Source organism: Crocuta crocuta, unplaced genomic scaffold, assembly GCF_008692635.1.
Source record: "Crocuta crocuta isolate KB4526 unplaced genomic scaffold, BGI_CrCroc_1.0 scaffold147, whole genome shotgun sequence".
Classification (NCBI taxonomy): domain Eukaryota; kingdom Metazoa; phylum Chordata; class Mammalia; order Carnivora; family Hyaenidae; genus Crocuta; species Crocuta crocuta.
In genome coordinates this window covers 2,664,741-2,686,713 of record NW_027532594.1, presented here as the reverse complement: position 1 = coordinate 2,686,713, position 21,973 = coordinate 2,664,741, and the positions used below count along the sequence as shown (strand labels likewise).

At 34.9% G+C, this 21,973-nt stretch overlaps 1 protein-coding gene across 2 annotated transcripts in view; it reads left to right on the top strand.

Moving 5' to 3' along the window:
* ATG5 (autophagy related 5) overlaps positions 1 to 21,973 on the top strand; it is a 132,768-nt gene that overhangs the window by 74,421 nt on the left and 36,374 nt on the right. For both annotated transcript variants that reach the window (XM_077780022.1, XM_077780023.1), the window contains one exon: positions 3,760 to 3,854. In XM_077780022.1, the coding sequence (XP_077636148.1) occupies positions 3,760 to 3,854 (95 nt within the window). The remainder of the gene's footprint in view (positions 1 to 3,759; positions 3,855 to 21,973) is intronic.

Sequence of the window (21,973 nt, the reverse complement as noted above, 5' to 3'; positions counted from 1 at the left end):
GCTTATAAAAGATTATTATAAATAATAAAAAATAATTATAAAAGATTATTCTTGGTTGGAATGTTTTTAGTATTGTTGAGGAAATACCTGTTTTATGTAAGAACATAACAGTTTTATAAGAAGATTAAAAGCTACTATTAATACAGATCTTTCATTATGTCTTTATTCCTTTTATTTTATTTTTTAATTTTTTTAATATTTTTATTTATTTCTAGGAGAGAGAGAGAGAGTGACAGCATGAGCAGGGGAGGGTCAGAGAGAGAGGGAGACACAGACTCCGAAATAGGCTCCAGGCTCTGAGCTGGCAGTCAGCACAGAGCCCAATGCAGGGCTGGAACCCACGAACCGCGAGATCATGACCTAAGCGAAAGTCGGACGCTTAACCAACTAAGCCACCCAGGCGCCCCTGTCTTTATTCCTTTTAAACATAGTTGTATCAGACTGGGTCCAGTCAGGAGATAGAAACCACACAGAGGGTTAAACAGGGTAAGTTTCATATGAAGAATTATTAAGCTCTGATAAAAGAGTGACTATAAGATATAAGAAAATTGCATATGGGCTAAGGGAGGAAAGTCACACTTACATGGAGCCTCTTCCCCAAGGCTGGATTTAGAACTTGTTGGAGAGCGTGTAGATCAGTCCACTGGACTAGGAGAGAAATTCACTATTTTGCCCAGACTGGAGCTAGTCTGCAGTCACTGGGCAGCCAGGGGCACAGTCCACTAGCAGCGAGTGGGCTGGGCATGCAGATGCAGTGGCAGCTCTGTGGGAAGCTGCAGGATGACTACCCATGTGGGCCTCCAGAGGAAATCCAGGGCTCACGGGGTCTGGAGGCCTTCAGTGTGCCTGTGCAAGCAGGAACCTCTTTCTCTGGCAGTGACCTTTTAGCACTCTACTGAGAAAGCTTCATGTGGTTGTCAGAGTAGAAAGACTTCAATTGTGTCCATTATGGCAGGACACCTATCGAAGGGTGAGTTTGAAGCAGAGTCATTAAATTGATAATGGGCACTATAATGTTCCTTTTTTCCAGTTTATCTTTTTTCCCTATAGGTATGTAAAACCTTTTTACTAAATTATCTGTCTGTACTTTTTACTGCTTGTGTTTGCTTTCCTTCCTTTAGCTCTACTGACATTTTGGGTCAGATAATTGTCGGTTGTGGGGGGCTGTCCCGGGCATCGTGGTATGTTTAACAGCATCCCTGTCCTCTACTCAGTAGATGCTAGTATCACACATAAATGGTTGTGATGACCAAAAATTTCTCCAGCAAAAATCTCTCCTGGTTAAGAACCACTGCTTTCAAAAACACTGTTGGAAACAGTTCAGTTTTCTCTTATAATAAAGTTTTGCTTGTGAGTTTCAGCAAACTCTGTTTCAATAAAAGAAGACATCTTAAATAATTATAAGATTTTGGTTTTGGAAGATGTATCAGAAACTATTTAATTGAACCTCTTTATTTCATCTGTAAGTGAATTAGTCAGTTTTCAATTGATTTGTTTCTAGTCGCCTAGCTATTTGGTTACATACCTAGGATTGGAACCCAAAATGTTTTCAATAAAAGGCTATGTGTATAGTGTTCTCCTGGTTCATTCTTTGACTCAATAGCATATGTTATGCCTGCACGTTCATAAGTGCTAGAGACTTGATGATGAGGCAGTACATAAAATTTCAGGTTTGCATGAAGAGTCATTTTATTTAGCTATAACATTCTTGCTGGATACTTGATGATAGATTCTTTTTAAAAAGCATTGAAAGAATAATTCATTCATATATGAAAGGACTGTGGTTAAAGGAGCTACTCTTAGCATTAAAATGCAGTTTTGTGGTTGCAACTGTTGAAACGGTTGTGGGCTTTGAATCAGAAGACTGAACGTTGCTCTTGGTTCTTCATGAAACTCATAACAATCTGGGCTTTTGTTGTCATCTGTGAAATTATGCTGGACTAACTGGATTCTGAGTTACCTATCATACCCGTTCTGATACAGTGTGAACTCCCAGATTGGAATTGAGGATGAGAGTAGAAGTGGCCTAGATATTGTCCTAGTCCTCTAGGACAGGGATACGAGAAACAATTAAACTTTATTCTCTTACAGAAGTATGATGGCCTAAACAGTATTGACAGGTTGGCAGTAAATTGGATTGAGATGAGGCTAGTAGTAGAGAATGTGCTTTTGATCTGAAATTCTAGTGCCATTCATATGTTTTACAAAGATCTGATTCTGAGTATTAAAAGTAATTTTAAGGTAGGATTCTTGGGTAAGTCAATAAGAGTTACTTTAAAAACATTCTATTCCCACATAGAATGGGGAAAAATATTTGTGTAGATTTATCAGTAAGGAGCTTGTATCCAGAATACATTAAAAAAAAAGTCTTACAACTCAACAATAAAAAGATAATCCACTTAGGGGACAAAGGATTCGATAGACATTTCTCCAAAATAAATATGTAAATGGCCAGTAAGCAAAAGATGCTCAACATAACTTGTCGTTAGAGAATGCAAGACGACATGTAAGGAGATCCCACTTCAGACTCACCAGTGTGGCTCTAATAAAAAAGCTGGGCAATACCAAGTGTAGACATGGATGTGGACAAATTGGAACCCTCATATATTGCTGGGGGGCATGTAAAGTGATGCATCGTCTTTGGAAAACAGATAGGCAGTTTCTGAAAAAATCGTTACCATATGGCAGTTAAACAGTTATCATAGAACTCAGTTTTCCAAGCAAATTGAAGGTACGCATCCAACACAAAAGCTTGTACATGAATGTTGATAGCATATTAGCATTATTCATAGTAGCCAACAACAACACAAATGACCATGAACTGATGAATGGGTAAACAAAACAAAACAAAAATAATATCTCCATACAATGAAGTACTATTTGGCCATAAAAATTAATGAAATTTCATTTATGCTACAGCATAAGTGAACTTTGGAAACAAGGAAAAAAACAGATACAAAAGTCAACATATTGTATGATTCCATTTATATGAAATGTGTAGAATAAAGATTAATGATTTCTAGGGGATAGGAGGAGAGGAAAAAGGGGTAACTATTAATGGGTATGGGTTTCTTTTTGGAAGGTTGAAAATGTTCTGAAACTAGATATTGGCAGTGTTTGTTCAACTCTGAATATACTAAAAACCACTGAGTTGTACACTTTAAAATGGTGAATTTTATGGAATGTGAATCATATCTCAGTAAAGTGGGTTATTTTTAACTGAGCCTGAAAATTTTAAAAAGGAATTATTTAATCACTCTGAGATTAAGCTATAATTGATAGTCATTTCTTAAGTGCCAGTTCCACATTTCTTTCAAACCCTTTCCTGTATTTTTGTCTTTTTTGCTGTTTAATGTTTATTGCATTTGGTGTTTTGACTTTGTTTCTTTAAATAAGTTATGGTTAAAATTTAAATCACTTGATGTTGTTCTTTAATAGTTTAGACAGTAGGAATAGACCAAGAGAATCTAGACATTCATCCCTGTCTGATGTTTTTTTGCCTTGATAACACAAGTAGTCATAACTTGTTTGGGGTTTCTTTTAGGAGATAAAATGTCCATGCAAAAATCTAGGAGGGGGAAGCAACTATTTAGAAAAAATTAATTTTATACTTTGTTTTATGTTTAGTTATGGAAAGATAAATATGTAAATGAAGCTTTTTCAGAAACCTCTAAGAGGATATTTAATAACTTTCATTTCTTTATGTGAGGCTTTAAATTATAATGTTTATTTTTAATAATAAATAATTTATCATTACAGATAGATTTGATCAATTTTGGGCCATCAACCGGAAACTCATGGAATATCCTGCAGAAGAAAATGGATTTCGTTATATCCCTTTTAGAATATACCAGGTAGGAAGTCATGTTTTTAATGATACCAACTTGTGAAGGCCTCAGACATCTTCTTGAAGTAGTGTAGTCCAAAACTCTTTAAATTGGCATGGTCACTGAAGATTATTTATTAGTCGATCTTCCCAGATCTTTATCTTTTGGTGATCATCAAAGCAGAGACCACACTGAAATATTTGGTTCATATACAGTTGATCCTCATTATTTGCAAATTCTGTTATTTGTGGATTTGCTTGCTTTCTAAAATTTATCTGTGACCGCGGAGTCAGTACTCAGCAGTGCACTCATGGACACGTGTAGGCTGAGAAAATTTGGTTTGCCTGGCATGCACATTTCCAGCAATGCCATACCTTCCTGTTTCTGTTCTTTTCCCAGTTTGCGTTTTTCATTCTTCTGTGCTTTTTGTTGGTGATTTTGTTTTAAAATGGCTCCTGGGAATAGTGCTGAGGTACCATCTATAAACAGAAACACACACAAAACAAGGCTATGTATTGATCAGTTGAAGAACGTGTTGACCGGAGGCTCACAGTAACCCAGCCCTGTAGTTCCCCCAGAAACAGTGGTTCAGTATTTGCTAATTCAGTGTTTGCAGTGACTTTATAAGACATAGCTACCACACATAAAGAGAATCGACCTATTTGTTTTAAACGCCGAGTCTTTGTTTAGTGCTGTACAACAAAATAGGTAGCAGGCTTTCCTTATAGCAAGCACACTTTCCTGGGTAAAGAAACTCTTTTTTTTTCTGTAGAGTACTTTAAAACTCATAAGTGCTTTACATATAGCAAATACTTGGTGAGTATTTGTTGAGTGAATGGTATTCCAGAAAGTGAATTACCTACTATCACAAAGAGAAGTAGTTGGGAATAGGAATTGGAAATCTAGTATCATAGACATGGACTCTAATCTAGCAAGATTTCCATTCAAACTCAGGGAGATTATGTCATAACTTCCCCTTGTAGCCATTTTCAGTATGTCACAGTCCTTACTCATAGTTACTTCCACAGTTTTTTTTAAAATATTTTCTTTAAAGAACCATCAATCATATAACTGTATTAAAGAGGAAAACAAATTATCTAATTGAAAGCAAGTAAAATCCTAAGATACTCAAAGAATGAAAAGTATTTCTGATTTAAATAAGGTTTCTTTTTATTGATTTCATTAACATAATGGCAAATAGGCTATTTTTAGATCATGGATTCAAAATATGTACAATAGAAATAAAATGAGAAAAATTCCTGTTGGAATAAGACCAGATGATCTAATCAGCCATGCTTTTCTGCTTTCTGGGTTGTTTTTAATTCCACAAGTCTTTGTCAAGCACAGATATTATACAGTGGGTTTAAAAATACCGTAGCTTATTTATTTATGCATAATCTTGAATTATGAAGAATCTGAGGCAATTTACACAAATATATAATCAGAAAACAAAAAAGAATTTGAAGTCAGAGCCACATGCATCATTAAAAAAATCTGAGGTGATTTACAAGAATTTATAATCACAAAATAGAAAAGAATTTAAAATCAGAATCACTGAAAATAAAAAATAGAAGCTCAGCATGAGGTTTTATAAGCTATGAATGAGATACTCAAATTTATTAAGGTTGACCTGCACATTTGACCCTGAGTGTCCTTGTATCCAAAGCAAGGGAAAAGAAATGTGATGACATTACATTTGTAATGTAATGTAATGTAATTTTCCCCCATTATTCATAAAATGAAAACCTACTAAGTAATTAGGGAAAGCTAAACTTTTTTGGACATTACATAGGAAAGAAATTTCTCATGAGGCTTCATGAGAGTAGGAGTAGGGCAATATTTTTTATACTTCCCAAAGTAAAAATATAGTAGTTTTCATAAAGCTACTTCCTAACGTGTTACTCAGCAGTAGCTAAAGACAATGAATTATAAATCACAGATTGTCCACAGTATAATAAATGGTGGTACATATTAAAGACAGTAACAGAGTAGTCCTGAAGTTTTCTGAGTAGATTTCAAAAATTAAAAAAAAATTGTTTTTAAGTAAGCCCTGCACTCTATGTGGGGTTTGAACTCACAACCTTGAGGTCAGGAGTTGTATGCTCTGCTGATTGAGCCAGCAAGACCCCCCTCAGAAATGGTTTTTAACCATGAGGGACTCTTGAATGTTGAGAACAAGCTGAGGACTGATGGGCATGGGGGAGACAGGAAGGGGGTGATGGGCATGGAGGAGGGCACTTGTGGGGATGAGCACTGGGTGTTATATGGAAACCAACTTGACAATAAACTATTTAAAAAAAAAAGAGAAAAACAAAACAAACAAAAAAAAGAATTACTAAAACTAAAAAACAAAAGAAAAGAAAAGAAATGGCTTTTAAGCANAGGACCAAGCTTGAAAGGGGAGGGTGGGAGGGGACAAGTGGGACTGGGTCAGGTGGTTTGACTTTTCTCCTCCTGGGACTTGATAGTCTGAAAGTTGCTTCTCTTTCTATGTCTAGACAGATCCAGGTGCTTTGCCCAAGTTAGTTCTTGATCTGGCTAACATTCTGGATAACTGGTACCCTCAAAATTCTAGTATTAACTTTGAAGGCAAGATTGGATTTAAAAAAAATCTGTGTGGTAGGATTTAGCAGTCTTTCATACACTGTGAACGCTTTATAATATCTTAATTTAAGGTATTAATAGAGTATTTAAAAGCACCAAAGATCATATAATTTTAAAGCTGAAAAATAGACTTTATAATAAGTTAAATAATCCCAAACTTGAAATAGCTAGTAGTTTTCCTTGGATTTAAATGTATAACAGTAGAAAAGAGCTAGGAGCACTGGAAGGGTTGAAATAGCAGTGTGATCAAGATCACAATTCTGCTTTATTCTCTTAGTAGAAAATTATTTTGACCTCTTTCTGTTTCAGTTTCCTAGTCTGACAATTTGTGACTTACATGTAAGCCTCATTGAGCTCGGAAGGTTGGAAAAGATTTGAAACCTAAAGGCTATAGCACTTTTCCTTAAAAAATAAAGCTGTGTTTCCAGAAGGAGCACTGAACTAGAAGGCATGGCCTCCAGGGCTCTAGAACGCTGACTAACTGTGCATCCACAGGAGGTGACTCAGCCTTGCTGGGCCTTTGTGTACTCATTCATAAAATGAAAGGGGCAGGACTGAATGAATGTATGTATTTGGTTAAAGTTTTTTTTCAAAAAAGCCGTATTATAGGCTTATATAATGCTATCAGTGACACTCTTATTTTTTAAAACATGTTAAACCCCTGACTTCAGAGCAAATTTATCATTTTTGCAGCAAACATAGTCCTTTCCTTTATGGCACTGCTTTGACTGAAGTCCTTTCTGGCACTGTATGGCTTTTAATCACTTCTGAAAACGAAATTTATACTTTTTAAGTGGTTTATCTTTTTTATGAAGGCAGGGTAATTGTTTTGTTCATGCTGTGTATCCAGGGTCTAGAAAAGTGCCTGGTATGTAGTCAGCATTTGTGAATATTTGTTCATTCATTAAATCATTCCATCTGTCATTAGTAGTTGATTTGGGGCTATTCTGTTGTACTATGAACTCTATAGTAACATACCGTAATGCATTCCCAGACCCTAGCAAATTATCTTACTTGTGGAATTCAGTTAAATAAAATATACCACACAGTCTAAAGACATTCCCAAAAGAGGAGTTTCAAAACTATTTGAGATACATACCTTTTAGCACTTACTTGGATAGGCTTGTATACTTTACTGTAGTTTCTATGCTGTGAATACTTGACGCTCTGGTAGGGAAAGTATGTTATACAATCATCATTTATTGTGGAGCTTATTATTGTTAGAATAATGATGCAGATGTACAGAGCAGGAGGTGTTCCTTTCTGTGTATATGTTATGTTCTGGGAAAAATTGTCAGATGTATTCATAACTTTTCTTGTGGTATCACAACACAGAAGGATTTAGAGAGAATGTGAGGGGTAGGGAAGAGAAAGAGTGTGTGTGTGTGAGAGAGAAAATGGTTTTATAAAGTTCTATAATTAGATTGAAAGTGGGAAGCTAGAGAATTCTTGAAATTTGCTTTACGAAACCTGGCTGCCAGGTGGGGACTCTGTTAGGAAAGAGCTTGCTGCCTGATCTTTCCTGTGCCAACAAGTTGGCAGTTTCTCCTCAAACAGGAAGAGCTGACTTTCCTGTTGGTTTTCCCCCTTTTCAGCTGGGTGCTTATTTGAATTTGATTAAAATTTTAGGAGTAAGGTGTATAAGTAAATATAAAAATTTAGGAGTCTTAGTTTTTGCCCATTTTCTTAGTTTTGCCATTCCTTACTTTTCCCATTTCTCTGTTTTGTATGTTTGAATCTTCATTCATGCATTGACCAAAGGAAGATAGGCTCTGCTGTTTTCCTAATTATACAGTCTAAAGGGTAATACAGCTATCTGCTGCTGACTCCCTTACAGCTGGTTAGTTCATATGGTTAGGGTATTCCATTAAGTGTAGCTTTTATGCAGTGTTTTTGATTAATCTGCACCTTTCATTTCTTTCATAGTAGATATAAATCTCTGTATTATCCGAGACATTATATTAGTAATAAATTTAAGCAGAACCTGAAAATCTAGGCTTATTAAGATACATGAAAGACATCATTTTTACTAAAATATTTTTCTTTGCAGAAAATAATAAAATTCCTGTATAGCAGAGAGTGTAAAAAGGAAGGGGCACTGAGAATGCTTAAGTCAGGCCCACTTCATCTTTTGAAGCCTCAGAACCACCATACGATGTAGGTATCATCTAATTTTACATATGAGGAAGCTGAAGCTGAGGGATTTTCAGTTGCTTGCTTAGGGGCACACAAATGAAATGTGGAAAAGCCAGAAATCAGGCCTGGGTGAGACTTAGAAAGTATAATTTATTTATAAAATTAAGTTACAGAATTTTCAGGATATAATTGCCCCATAAAGTCCACCTCGACTAAATAAGTTGATAGAAACCTAGAAACCCTCTAACTGGCAATATTCTGTACAGGCTGGCTTTTGTCCAGACTGTTGGGAAAACTGTTGTTTTTCATCTGTAGTTTGATTGTCATGGGCTCAAAATGACTATAATCTAGTGACAGACTTTTAGTGGTACAAGTAAAATAGGTACAAAAGTAGTCTAGAGATCCATTATAGACCAACATGTGTCATTTCTGTCATTTACATAACAGTTTAGTTTGGTGTGCGAGTTTCAGGTCTGTGTTCCTGAAATCCAGGTGCTTTGTATTAGCTGGTATTCTAGAGATGAGGTTGAAGGCAGAAAGTGTTTCAGAAGTGTAACCTAAATGTCATTTAGAATAGCACATGTAAACAGATGGTGATTAATGAGGATATCTGTTAAAAAGACTTGTAAAGTGAGCATGAAGTCCTTAGGCGTTGGTACTTAGGTTGTATAGTGAAAATTAGACACGTTTTGTTGTGTTTTTCAAGAAGCATTGGATTCATAAATGTTATCCTGCCAGAATACTTGGCATAAGAAAAGTTCATTATATTCATTTATTCGTTCATTCATTCAACAAGTTCATTGACTCACAGATATTTGCATGCCATGCCCTGTGCTATGCATGGGGGATACAAATGTTGTTTAATATTCTACATCACCTTTTATAGAGCTTGTAGTTTAAAAGTGGAAGGTAATTAAGTAAGTATACAAACAACTGTAAAATTGCCACTATCATTGGTGCTGTGAAGCAGAGATATATAATAAAACAAAAGCCTAAATCCTCTAGGGAGAGTTTGATCTAGTTTGGGAGCACAGAGAAGGCTTTGCTGATGAAGTGTTATAGCTCTTGGAGAATCAACAGGTGGGTGGAATTAAGGAAGGCAAAGAGTGAGGAGAAGAGCTTTGTAGGCAGAGGGGGACCTTTTAAGTCCTGAGCACAGAGTTGGGGGAAAATAAGGGTGCAAATGTAAGGCTTAGACCATATTAAGGCATTTTCATTTTCTTTTCTGAAGATTTTTTTTTCTGAAGATTTTTTTAGTAATCTGAATATCCATATTTATTCCATAAAGATTACCTAATTACTTTGTTCTTTATAGAAATTATAAATAAACTTATTTATAGAAGTTATAAATAAATTCAGAGAATCCTCTCAGGAGCAACATAACTGTTATTTTTAGTTTTAAACAAAAACGTGAAGCTGATAAACAGTGCTTGTTCTCTCATAAAGTTAATTAATGATTCTTAGTTGTTTTGGGTGGTTGTTCATCAGTTAAATGATGTAAGAGTTCAGTAACTTGGCAATTTCTGGACTGAAGAAGGAGTCAAAATTTTAGATTCTGTTTGCTTTTAGAAATGCTGATTTATGAATTTTGAAATGAGAGCAGCAGAAATGTGTGGCAAATTATGGTGGTGTTTGTTAAAATTCCTCCTCCTCTGGAGTGGTGGCAGTTTGGGTGAGAGATTGCAATTCTGTTCTTTGTTGTTTTCCATTTTAGTTGATACCTTTCAATAACATGTAGCAGAAAGCCCAGAGAAAAAGAGCAGGGACTTGCTAGATGGTAAAATATTACTGTTTTTAATTTTGTTTTTCATTTCAAAAAGAAACACTGAGTAATTTATAATATATTTTGAACTGTAAAGATATTTAATATCTTTAACAGGATAGAATATATTCTCTGTTCTGCAGTTGAATGTATGTTACTTAGTTTTTTTGAGTTATTTTCACTACCTTTCCTTAAAATTTTTAGAAAATTTTTCATCTTAGCAAAGTACATGCAAAATTTACTGTCTTAACTATTTTTAATAATATATACTTCAGTAGTGTTAAATATGGTTTCTAAAACACTTTCATGTTGCAAAACTGAAACTCCATACCCATTAAACAGCAACTAAGAATTTGATTTCTCAAGGTACCTCATATAAGTGAAATCATAAAGTATTTTGTGTGTGTGTGTGTGTGAGACTTGCTTGTATTACCCAGCATATGGTCCTCAGCGTTCCATGCTGTAGCATGTGTGTATACACCACGTTTTGTGTACCCACTCATGGACACTAGTGTTGCCTCCACCTTTTGGCTGTTGTGAATAATAACTGCTGTGAACACGGGCATGTTAGGGTTTTCCAGAGAAACAGAACCCACAGGATGGGGGGAGAGAGAAAGAAATTGATTTTAAAGAATTGGTTCACATGACTGGTGAGGTTGATGAACCCAAACTTTGATGGAATAGGGTAGCCAGCTGGAGACTTAGGGAAAAGTTACAGTCTGAGTCCAGTGGCAAACTTCTGGCAGAATTCCTACTTGCTCAAAGGAGATCAGTCTGTGTTTTATTAAGGCCTTCAACTGATTTGGTGACACTGACCCACATTATGGGGGATATTCCACTTAACTCAGAGTCCACCAATTTAAGTGTTAATCTCATCCAAAAAAAACACCTCCACAGAAACATCCAGAATAATATTTGACCAAATTATCTGGGCATCACAGCCCAACCAAGTTGACACAGAAAATTTACCATCACAATGGGTATACAGATATCTTTTTGGGACTCTGCTTTCTGTTCTTTTGGGTATATACCCAGAAATGGAATTGCTGAATCATACTGTTAATTCTATTTTTAAATTTTTAATGAGCTGCCATACTGGTTTCCATAGCGGCTTCACCATTTTACATTCCGACCAATAGTGCATAAGGGTTCCAATTCTCTGTATCTTCACCAGCACTTACTACTTTGTTTTTTGTTTTTGTTTGTGTTTGATAATATTATTTTTAGATGAAATATAGCCAGATATATATATATACACACACACACACATACACACACCTCTGCAGGTTATACATTGTTTTCTGACCTAGCTTTTCTTGTAAGAAAGATTTTGTTATATGTGTATCTTCAATTCATCTAGATTTATTTTTATGTACTGTGAAGTAGAGATGTACAGCTTTTTTCCCCATTCTAGCTGCTGGCTAATTGTAATAAGATAATTTATTAAATAAACTAAGGTTTGGTAAACTTTTTTTTAAGAGCCAGATAGTATTTTTGGCTTTTCAGGCCAGATGGTCTCTGTTGCACCTGTATATCTCTGTAGCTTGAAAGTAGCCACAATTTACAGATGACGGACATGAGAGTGTTCCAATAAAACTTTATTTACAAAAAAAGGTAAAGGGCACAATTTGACTTTCAGGCAATAGTGATTAAAAACTGTCCTTTTCCTTCTGGCAAAAAATACCACCTCTGCTTTACATTAAATTATTTTGACTACTGGGACCTAGTTTTGGATTCCCTATTATGTTTACTGGTATATTTGTTTATTCCTAAGCTGGTATTATTTTTATTTGATTTTTAAAAATGTTTTATTTATTTCTGAGAGAGAGAGTGTGTGTGTGTGTGTGTGATCAAGGCAAGGTCAGAGAGAGAGGGAGATACAGAATCTGAAGCAGGCTCCAAGCTCTGAGCTAGCCGTCAGCACAGAGCCCGACTCAGGGCTCGAACCCACGAACCGTGTGATCATGACCTGAGCTGAAGTCGGACGCTTAACTGACTGAGCCACCCAGGCGCCCCTATTTTTATTTGATTTTATGTAGTCTTCTGATAACTTTGGAAAATTCACCCCTTACCACCATATAGCCTTTCGTGTTTATTCTGTCATTACCTTTTTTATTTTTAAGTTTATTTATTTATTTTGAGACAGAAACAGTGGAAGTAGGGAAGGGGCAGAGAGAGGAGGAGAGAAAAAGAATCCCAAGAAGGCTCTGTGCTGCCAGCCTACATCCATTAAAGCCATGAGATCCACCCACGAAGCCACGAGATCATGACCTGAGCGGAAACCAATAGTCGGATGCTTAAACAACTAAGCCACCCAGGCGGTTAACTTTTTTTACATGGCTTTTTAAATAATTTTATCAACTTCCCATAGCATCTTGCTCAGTTGGAAGTGGAAATACATTAAATATGTATTTTTAATTTTGGTAGGATTCACCTCCTCATGTTACTAAGTCTTCCCAGAGAGGAACACAGTACATCTTTCTTATTATTCAGATTTTATGTTCTCTGTAGATTTTAAAATTGTCTTCAAATAAGCCCTCCCTGTACCTTTCTTTTTATTTTATTTTAGGTGTTTTGTAGGTGTTATTTTTCTTTATTTCATTTCCATTTCTTCTACAGGCGTTTTGTAGGTGTTATTTTTCTTTATTTCATTTCCATTTCTACATATTTTTTACATCAACTAAAAAAAAGCAAAAATAGAAACACCTTCTCACCAATTTTCTTTATCGACCATTTCTTTTTCTTTATAGCATTGCTGTTATTACATTGGCAAGACACTATTGGACTATAATGGTCCTAGTAGACATTTCTGTTTGGTTTCTGGTATTCATTGGTATGATTTTAATAGTTCATCATTTAGGATGATACATATGTCTTTATCAAATTAAACTAATTTCCTTCTAGATTTGAAAATTAGAAATGGATGCTAAATTATTGACTAAGTTACTGGTTTTTCCCTTTTTGTCCTTTTTAATTTGGTACTTCTGTTAATGGTGACCTTCTCTTTCCTGAAGATTGTAAACATATTATAAGATCCTATCCCTTTTTCTCACTGAGATACTCTCACTGCTTTTCCTTTCCATAAGATGAAACCTTTAGAATACTTTCCCTTCCCTGTATTCTTCCAGTCTTCCACTGTACAGACACCTTTATACCACTTTAACTCCTGGGTTTCTTAATGCCTAGTTTTTGCTAGAATAGTTTAGTATCTTCACTTTTGGGCTGTTACTAGATTTTCTGTTGCAGGTTCTGCCTGCCTTTTCAAGGATATTTGTTTAACATTTATATTTCATATCTCAGATATTCTGTCAATATTCAAGTTATCAGTTCCTGATAGGGTTTTTAGTAGAAATCTCTGCCCGGTCTTCTCTTTCTCTCCCTGCCTCAAGAGTAAAAAGGATCCAACCTTTTAATAAGCTTTTCCTTAGCTTTTAGAGTCTTTATGCTTGCTGCTCCGTAGTTTCTTGTCCACCCAGAGAGAACACTGCAGAGGTTTATAGTTCCCTCCATGTAGTCCCTGCCTGCCTATGCACCCCAGCAGCTGCTTTAGCTCAGGAGAGCTGCTGCATTGGGTAGAAGACAGAGCTGGGAGCAGAGGCAAAAAGGGGGAAGTATTAAGCTTCCTCACTCCCAGAATACACTTCATGTATATTTGCTAATATGTTATTTTTCATATAAAGAATTATATAACAGTATTCCTTGGGGGAAAGTGTCTAATACTTAATGTCATATTAGTGACATTTTACATTTCTATCAACATTGTATGAGGTTTTCAGTTTCTTCATATCACTGCAACACTTGCTATTGTTTATCTTTTTTATTATAGTTGTCCCAAGTAGATATGAAGGGATATTTCATTGTGAGTTTTATTTGCATTTCCCTAATGAGTAACGTCACATTGAACATCTTTTCTAGTGCTTGCTGGCCATTTGTATATCTTCTACGGAGAAATGTTTCTTTAAATCCTTGGCTCACTTTTAAATTAGGTTGTTTTTTTATTATTGATTTATAACAATTCTTTTTATATTCTGGATACTAGACCCTTACTAGATATATGCTTTATAGATATTTTCTTTCATTCTGTGGATGTCTTTTTACTTTCTTGGCAGTATCCTTGAAACACACAGTTTTAATTTTGATGAAGTCCAGTTCATTTTTTCTTTGGTTACTTATGCATTTATGTTGTCATATCTAAGAAACCATTGTCTAAATATAGGGCGATGAAGATTTCTTCCTCTGTTTTCTTCTAACGTGTTAAGGTTTTAGTTCTTTCAACTAGGTCTTTGATCCATTTTGAATTAATTTTGGTGCATAGTACAGGATGGGAGGTTCAACTTCATTCTTTTGTATGTGAATATTCAGTTCTTCAGCATGAAATGTTGAAAAGAATTCTCTCTCATTGGATTGTCTTGGCACTCTTGTTGGAAATGAATGGTCCACAAATCTTTGGTTTTTATATCTAGATTCTGTCTTATTGCACTGATTACATGTCTGACCTATGCCTTTACCACACTGTCTTGAGCTCTCTAGTTTTGTACTAAGTTTTGAAATTGAGAAACAGGAGTCCTCTATCCTTGTTCACTTTTTCACGATCATTTTGGCTATCCTGGATCATTTACATTTCCATATGAGTTCTGGGATCAGCTCCTCATTTTCTGCAAAAAAGGCATCTGGATTTTGATAGGAATTTTATTGAATATGTAGATCAAATTGCGTAGTATTGCTGTCTTAAACAGTCTTAAGTCTTTCAATCCTTATACATAAGATCTCTTTCCATTTGTTTAGGTCTTCAGCTTCTTTCAACAACATTTTGTAGTTTGCAGTATATAAATCTCATACTTCTTTTGTTAAATTTGTTTATTGTGTATTTTTTGATCTAGTTGTTTTTATCATTTTTAGATTATTCATTGTTAGTGTATATAAATAATATTGATTTTTGTATATTGATTTTATATTCTGCAGCCTCATTGAACTTGTTTATTACCTGTATTAGTTTTTTAATGATTCCTTAGAATTTTCTTTGTAGATCATGTCACTACAAAAAGAGAGTTTTACTTCTTCCTTTCCAATTTGAATGCCTATTATTTATTTTTCTTGCTTAATTTCCCTGACTAGAATTCCCAATACAGTGTCAAAATTGAAATGACAAAACCAAACATCTTTCCCTTATTCCTGATATTAGGAGGGAAGCTTACAGTCTTTCATTATTAAGTATGATGTTAGCCTGTAAGTTTCTCAGAGATGCCCTATATATAAGATTGAGTTTCCTACTTTTCCTATTTTGTTGAGTATTCTTATCATTAAAGGGCTGGATTTTTGTCAAATATTTTTCCGTATCTATTTTCTTTGTTGAAACACCCTCATATCCCTGGCATAAATCCCATCTGGTCATGGTATATAGCATATGTAACTGGATTTGGTTTGCTAGTTTATGTTGAAGATTTTGTATCTATCTCCATTGGGATTATTAGTCTCTAGTAGTCTTATGTTGTAATGTGTTTGTGTGGTATTGGTGTCAGGGTAATACTGGCCACACAGAATGAGTTTGGAGGTGTTCCCTCTTCTAGTTTTTGGGAGAGGTTGTGAAGGATTGGTGTTAAATCTTTAAATAGTTGGTGGAATTCTCTTGTGAAGCTATATGGTCCTGGGTGTTTCTTTGTAGGAATATTTTAAAATTACTAATTCATTCCCTTATTTTTGACAGTTTTTGCCAGTGTTTTTGTTAGTTCTATGGAGAAAACCGTGTTTGAAGTTTTTATTCCACCACTATTAAGGGGATCACCATTTCATAATGATTCTTAACCTTCCATTTAGATAGGTGGATTTTGTAGAAATTTGGAGAAGAGAGTAAAGGCTGAAGAGTTTTCTGAGTTTTTTTTTTTTTAAGAGATCTGTTCTTTGTAATTATTTCAAAATACAAAAATTTTAACCTAGCATATTGTTTGAGAGCATGCATATTGCTATAAATTATTATAGAAGATTACTTTTTGTAAAGTCGTACATTCTTGATTGTTTGGGAAATTTTTTCCAACATAGTCCTCTGATACATAACTTTGAAAGATTTGGAAGAATCAACTCTGTAACATTCATTGATATAGCAAGTGGTTAAGATGGTGAGGTTTTCATTTAGGCAACTTTATTAAGTTTGTGGGGCATTCATCTCACATCTCTGGACCTCAATTTTATAAATGTAATACTTTAAATACAGTATTGTGCTTGATACATAGTAAATAATTTACAGATCATTCGCTGTTATTGGTAGTAGATGTTATTGATAGAGGTCATTGGTTCTATTGTGAATTATTTTATCAGCAACAGTGATGGTGGCTTGCCATGCCTCCTATATTCTCTCATTTTTATGATTGGTGGGACATATCAGACAAATAACTCATTCCATTTATTAATGTATTTCTGGTCTTAGCATATTATTCTCTGAGGCTTTATGTGGGCCCCAAAATCTATTTCTCATCACTACCACTCACATAACTTCCTTTTTGTTTCAGTTCCCTATCTCTTTACCACTTTCATTCAAGTTCCTAGACCAATACCTTGGAATCAGTTTTAATCTGTTTCTTAGAATTGTACATTGTAATATACTAGAACCATTTGCGTTTATCCCCTTCTGGCCATTTTCACTAACTTCTAGTTCCTATTTGATTTTTGTAAAACACAGCTAGACTCTAATCAAATAGTATCACATGTTCCTCAGAACACGCTTGATGTTTTATTTTCTTACTCTGTTCACTCGTCCTGGGAATAGCCTTTACTCCCAGAACCCTTCTAAACTCAATTCAAATGTCATCTCCCCCAAGAAATCTTTCTTGATTTCCCCATATATGGTTCAACCTTCATACCAGATAGAAATTGTTTCTTCTTTCTCAGAGTTTTATTTTAAAACATTTCCGTCTGGGGTGCCTGGGTGGCTCAGTCAGTTAAGCGTCCAACTTCAGCTCAGGTCATGATCTCGCAGTTCATGGGTTCGAGCCCCGCGTCTGGCTCTGTGCTGACAGCTAGCTCAGAGCCTGGAGCCTGTTTCATATTCTGTATCTCCCTCTCTCTCTGACCCTCCCCTGCTCACGCGCTCACATGCGCTCCCTCTCTCTCTGTCTCTCTCTGTCTCTGTTGCTCTCTCTCTCTCAGAAATAAATAAAACATTAAAAAAATTAAAATAAAACATTTCCTTCTAAAACATTTTTCCTTCTGCCTCTTATTATGACAAATGCAATTATAGAACATTAGAGCTGAAGGGAGCCTTAGGAGTCATCTAATTAAAACCTCTAATTTAAAAAACTTGCACAAAACTCTTCCCCAAAGTTCAACTGGATATTTGATAGAACTTGAGTCTTGGATTTCCAACTTAGTTCTTTTTCTATACACAGCATTCTGATATAGCATATACATTTCTTAAGCCATTTTGTAGTATTTCACTGTGGTTCTGTTGAAGTCTATGTAGTTTAACTGCAAGCAGTAACCTGTGAATTCTTGAAGGACAAGGAATAGGTTCGTTTCTCACTGTATCTTTATAGATGTTTCTCAGAGACAGTTTATTGCTAGAATGAATTAATGAGGATGTAATACTTTGCTTATTATTAATATTCTTTCTTTTATGTTTATTTTTGGAGGAGAGAGCAGAGCGAGTGCAAGCGGGGGAGGGGAGGAGGGAGAAAGAGAGAGAGAGGGAGGGAGGGAGGGAGACACAGAATCTGCAGCAGGCTCCAGGTTCTGAGCTGTCAGCACAGAGCTTGATGTGGGGCTCAGACCCACAAACCATGAGATCATGACCAGAGCCCAAGTTGGATGCTTAACCGACTAAGCCACCCAGGTGACCCTAGTATTAATATTCTTAATGTTAAAACTCAAATGATAGGGGAATCTGGGTGGTTCAGTCGGTTAAGTGTCCAACTTGGGCCTAGGTCATGATCTTATGGTTTGTAAGTTTGAGCCCCACTTCGGGCTCTGTGCTGACAGCTCAGAGCCTGGAGTCTGCTACAGATTCTGTGTCTCCCTCTCTCTGCCCCTTCCCCACTCACACTCTGTCTCTTTCTCCCTCTCTGTCTCTCTCTCAAAAATAAACAAACATTTAAAACTTTTTTAAAAAATAAAAGTCGGATGATATGTCTCTAATTAGACACCTTTTAAAAGAAATCCATGAATTGAGGCCTGTAGGGGGCAGCGCAACACAGCAAGTTTTGATTGCCCTTGCTAAATAAGCTAGCTACTGCTCTGAGATGGTATTAGACTTAAATTGCTTCGTCTGTGGATTTTTGAAAAATGAAAGAAACTATGAATTATAAGCTTATGTGATAGGTATATTTTAAAACAATTGTCATTGATAGGAATAGTAACTTTTTGATGCAGATGATTTGCTGTTTAATTTTTAAAGCATTGGATAAGAAAGCAAATGATATTTATTAGAGCTTTTTAAAATTTTGCTTTATTGATTTCTAACAGATAATCTGATGTATTTATTGCTAGAGGAACTAAAATATGCAAAGTTGTTGTTATCCCAAACTCTTAAAGTTATTTTTAAATTAATAATTAAAGTCAAAATTTTCTCAGTATTATTTTGTTGCATTAAGCTAGGTCATAGTTTCATTTAATATTTTCAAGATTAAAAATACTGCTGGTAATTAAACTGTAGACATATAACAGTTAAGAGCTGCCATTTATTGAGTACTGTATGCGAGATATTATTTTAAAAATTCTACATTTTTAACTCATTTAATCTTCTCTGTAGTCCTTTGGGATATTTGCTAGTACTGTCCCCATTGTGTAGATGAGGTAATTGAGATAAAGATGGGTTATTGAAACTTGCCTAAGGTCAGTCACCTTAGTAAATGGAAGAGCTGGTAGCTCCGCTCCAGAGCCCATACCCTTAATCACTGTTCCTTTTGATACATGTGAAGTTTATTTCTTTTATTTCCTTACTCTGTTCTAGTGTAACTTTCCATTTGAGACCATTTTCCAGTTTTTAATCAGGCTTCTTATTACTCCACCCTTTTGGTTGTTTCCTGCCTTCAGTCCTCTCTTTCTTCTACTAGAGAAAATGCATGGACAGAAAGTAAAAACATGATATCTTTAGTGTGAAGAGATTGAAACAGCTAAAATTGTGTGGTCTTCTTTCTCTTTTATTTATAGAATGTTCTTTTCCTAATGATCAAGTTAAGCAATTTTTAGTGATCACATTATAACCTGAATTCTCAAATTTCACTCCCCATGGAATGAACTTCACTCCCCATGCTTAAGCATGTAGGAGCATGAGATAATTTTAAAAGCCAAAATATTCAGAACCTCATTTTAAAATAGAGATGGATTGTGTAAGATAGTCTTATTTATTTCCCTAAAAATGATTTTTTAGCTTCCTCCACAAAGAAATTCTTGATTGTCATAAGACACATAGCGTTTTTACTGTAATATTCTAACATATGTAAAAATTAACTTTATTGTCACTTATTGGTATGTAACTCCTCTGCTTTTGATCCTTTCACCTCTCCTTAATACCTTTCTGAGAAGGTGAATAGATACAGTAAAAATAAGTTTGTGTGGTAAGTTTGAAATTTGAGCAGCTGATGTGTCTGAACAAAAGCTTAGGTTAAATGTGAGATGGCTTTAAAAGTTATAACTGTTGGGTAAAATGAAAATGGAGCTGTTTCATACCGAAGTTTAGTGGTATTTATATCACAAAATATGATATTTGTGTATAACTCATTTAAGAAAATATTTTTATATCAAGTTTACTCCTTGATTATTATATGTATTTACTAAGGCACCTCAGATTATAGTTAATGCTTGAGTTTCTTGGAGGAATTGTCAACCCTGGTAATATATGCCAGAGATAACCTATACCTTAGCATGGTCAGCCAGAGTCTTATTGCTACTTTAATGATTGACTTGTCTTCCCATCTTTCCCCAGTTTACTGCTGGCCTAACAGAGTGTTGGCAGTTAGAAGCCTAAACTTAGTCCCAAATAATGTTCCTTTAACCTATTAGTCAAAAAGATCTCTGAGACCCAAATTAGTTTCTTTGTGTGACTACCACATTTTTCATTTTGTCCCTTTTCTTTCCATCTCAGAGAATGCCAACATCCAGAAATGATGCCCTGTACGGTGGCCATTTAATCTGTTGATAATTTCACCGTGTAAGAAAATTTGCTTAATCATGTATCTATTCCAATAGTGAAAACTACCTTCTGATTTTTTTGCTGTTCTTCTCATAAATGATTTTCATATAACATGCCAGAACACACAGCACCTGTCTGTTAAGAACAGAATTACTAGGCTTTGATTCTTAGTAATGGTTCCTTCTTTTGGGTAAATATGATAGTTGCTTTTGGTTTACTCATACTTTTAAAATAACTACTAATAATTTCAAGTAGGTAACAAATAGGGTGATTTTTTAGGAATACTAGAGGGAAAAGCCAGGGGAAGAAAGTGCAAGACTAATATCCTATTCTTTATGTCTGCCCTGGGCCTGGGAAATCTTGTTTGACATTTCATTTCCTTATAGCATAGTCTGATGAGGTGTGTATCTTAGTTGTTGGGTCAAACTTATTTTTGTTTTGTTTTTAATTTTCAAGGTGTTGTGGGAGATTATATAATCTTTGTGATCCATGCAAATTGTTTATAGTAATAAGTACTAAGGAGATAATATAAATTTAGAAAAACCTATGTAGATATATTGATGTGTATATTGATTATATATATAAAGATATTGATGTGTACATATTTGAAACTCCTCAGATCTTTAGGCAAGTTACTTCTTTAACAGGATTGATTGTAATAAATAAGAATGTTAATTATCAGTTAAGAAATAGGATCTAGTATAAACATTCAGTTGTATGTATTATCTCAATAGGATGTTTTGGGGGCATTTTACAGAATATATTTTGTCTTAAACAGGACGTATCTTTTGGAGGTCTGCTTCTAAAATGGCTAAAAAATTAAAGGGAAGTCAGTGCTGGTTCAATATGCCACTGTTTGTGTATTACTTGAGAGTGGTGGAGGGGAGGGGGGGGTCTCTCAATGGAATGATGTATCTGATCATGAGTTCAACAGATTGGGGTACATTTGGAAACCATATTTGAATAGATCATAGATCTACCTTGGATCTGGTCTTTTCATGAAAATCACCTGTCTACATACATATGTTGTGACACAGTTTTGTATGTAATGTAAATTTATAAAAATTGTATTAGCTGTGAAATGATAATGAATTCGTATTCTGAGAATTTCACATGATTATTGAGTTCGCTAATAAGTGATTTGTGTATGAGATACATGGCTAAGTTAATGTGTGCAAAACTTTTAAGAGTCAAACTAATGTGTGTAACTTATTATTGAGCTTAATTTAACCATGTCTTATACCATATTAAACTTGTTTTTAAAACATCATTGTAAATGGAAATTACATTTGCAGTGTAGACAATTAACATATTTTAAGAAATAACATGCTTTCAAAACTGGACTCAGAAATCCATTGTAGTAAGATTCTTAACATTTTATTCGTCTGAGTTTTCAAAGCATTGGTTTGAAAGAGGAACATTGGTTATATCATGTATATAAAAGAAAAGAATTTCTCTTGCTAGTTTCAAATGAGAAATAATATATTTCATATAATATATAAAACATATAGGTCCTTCTATCCT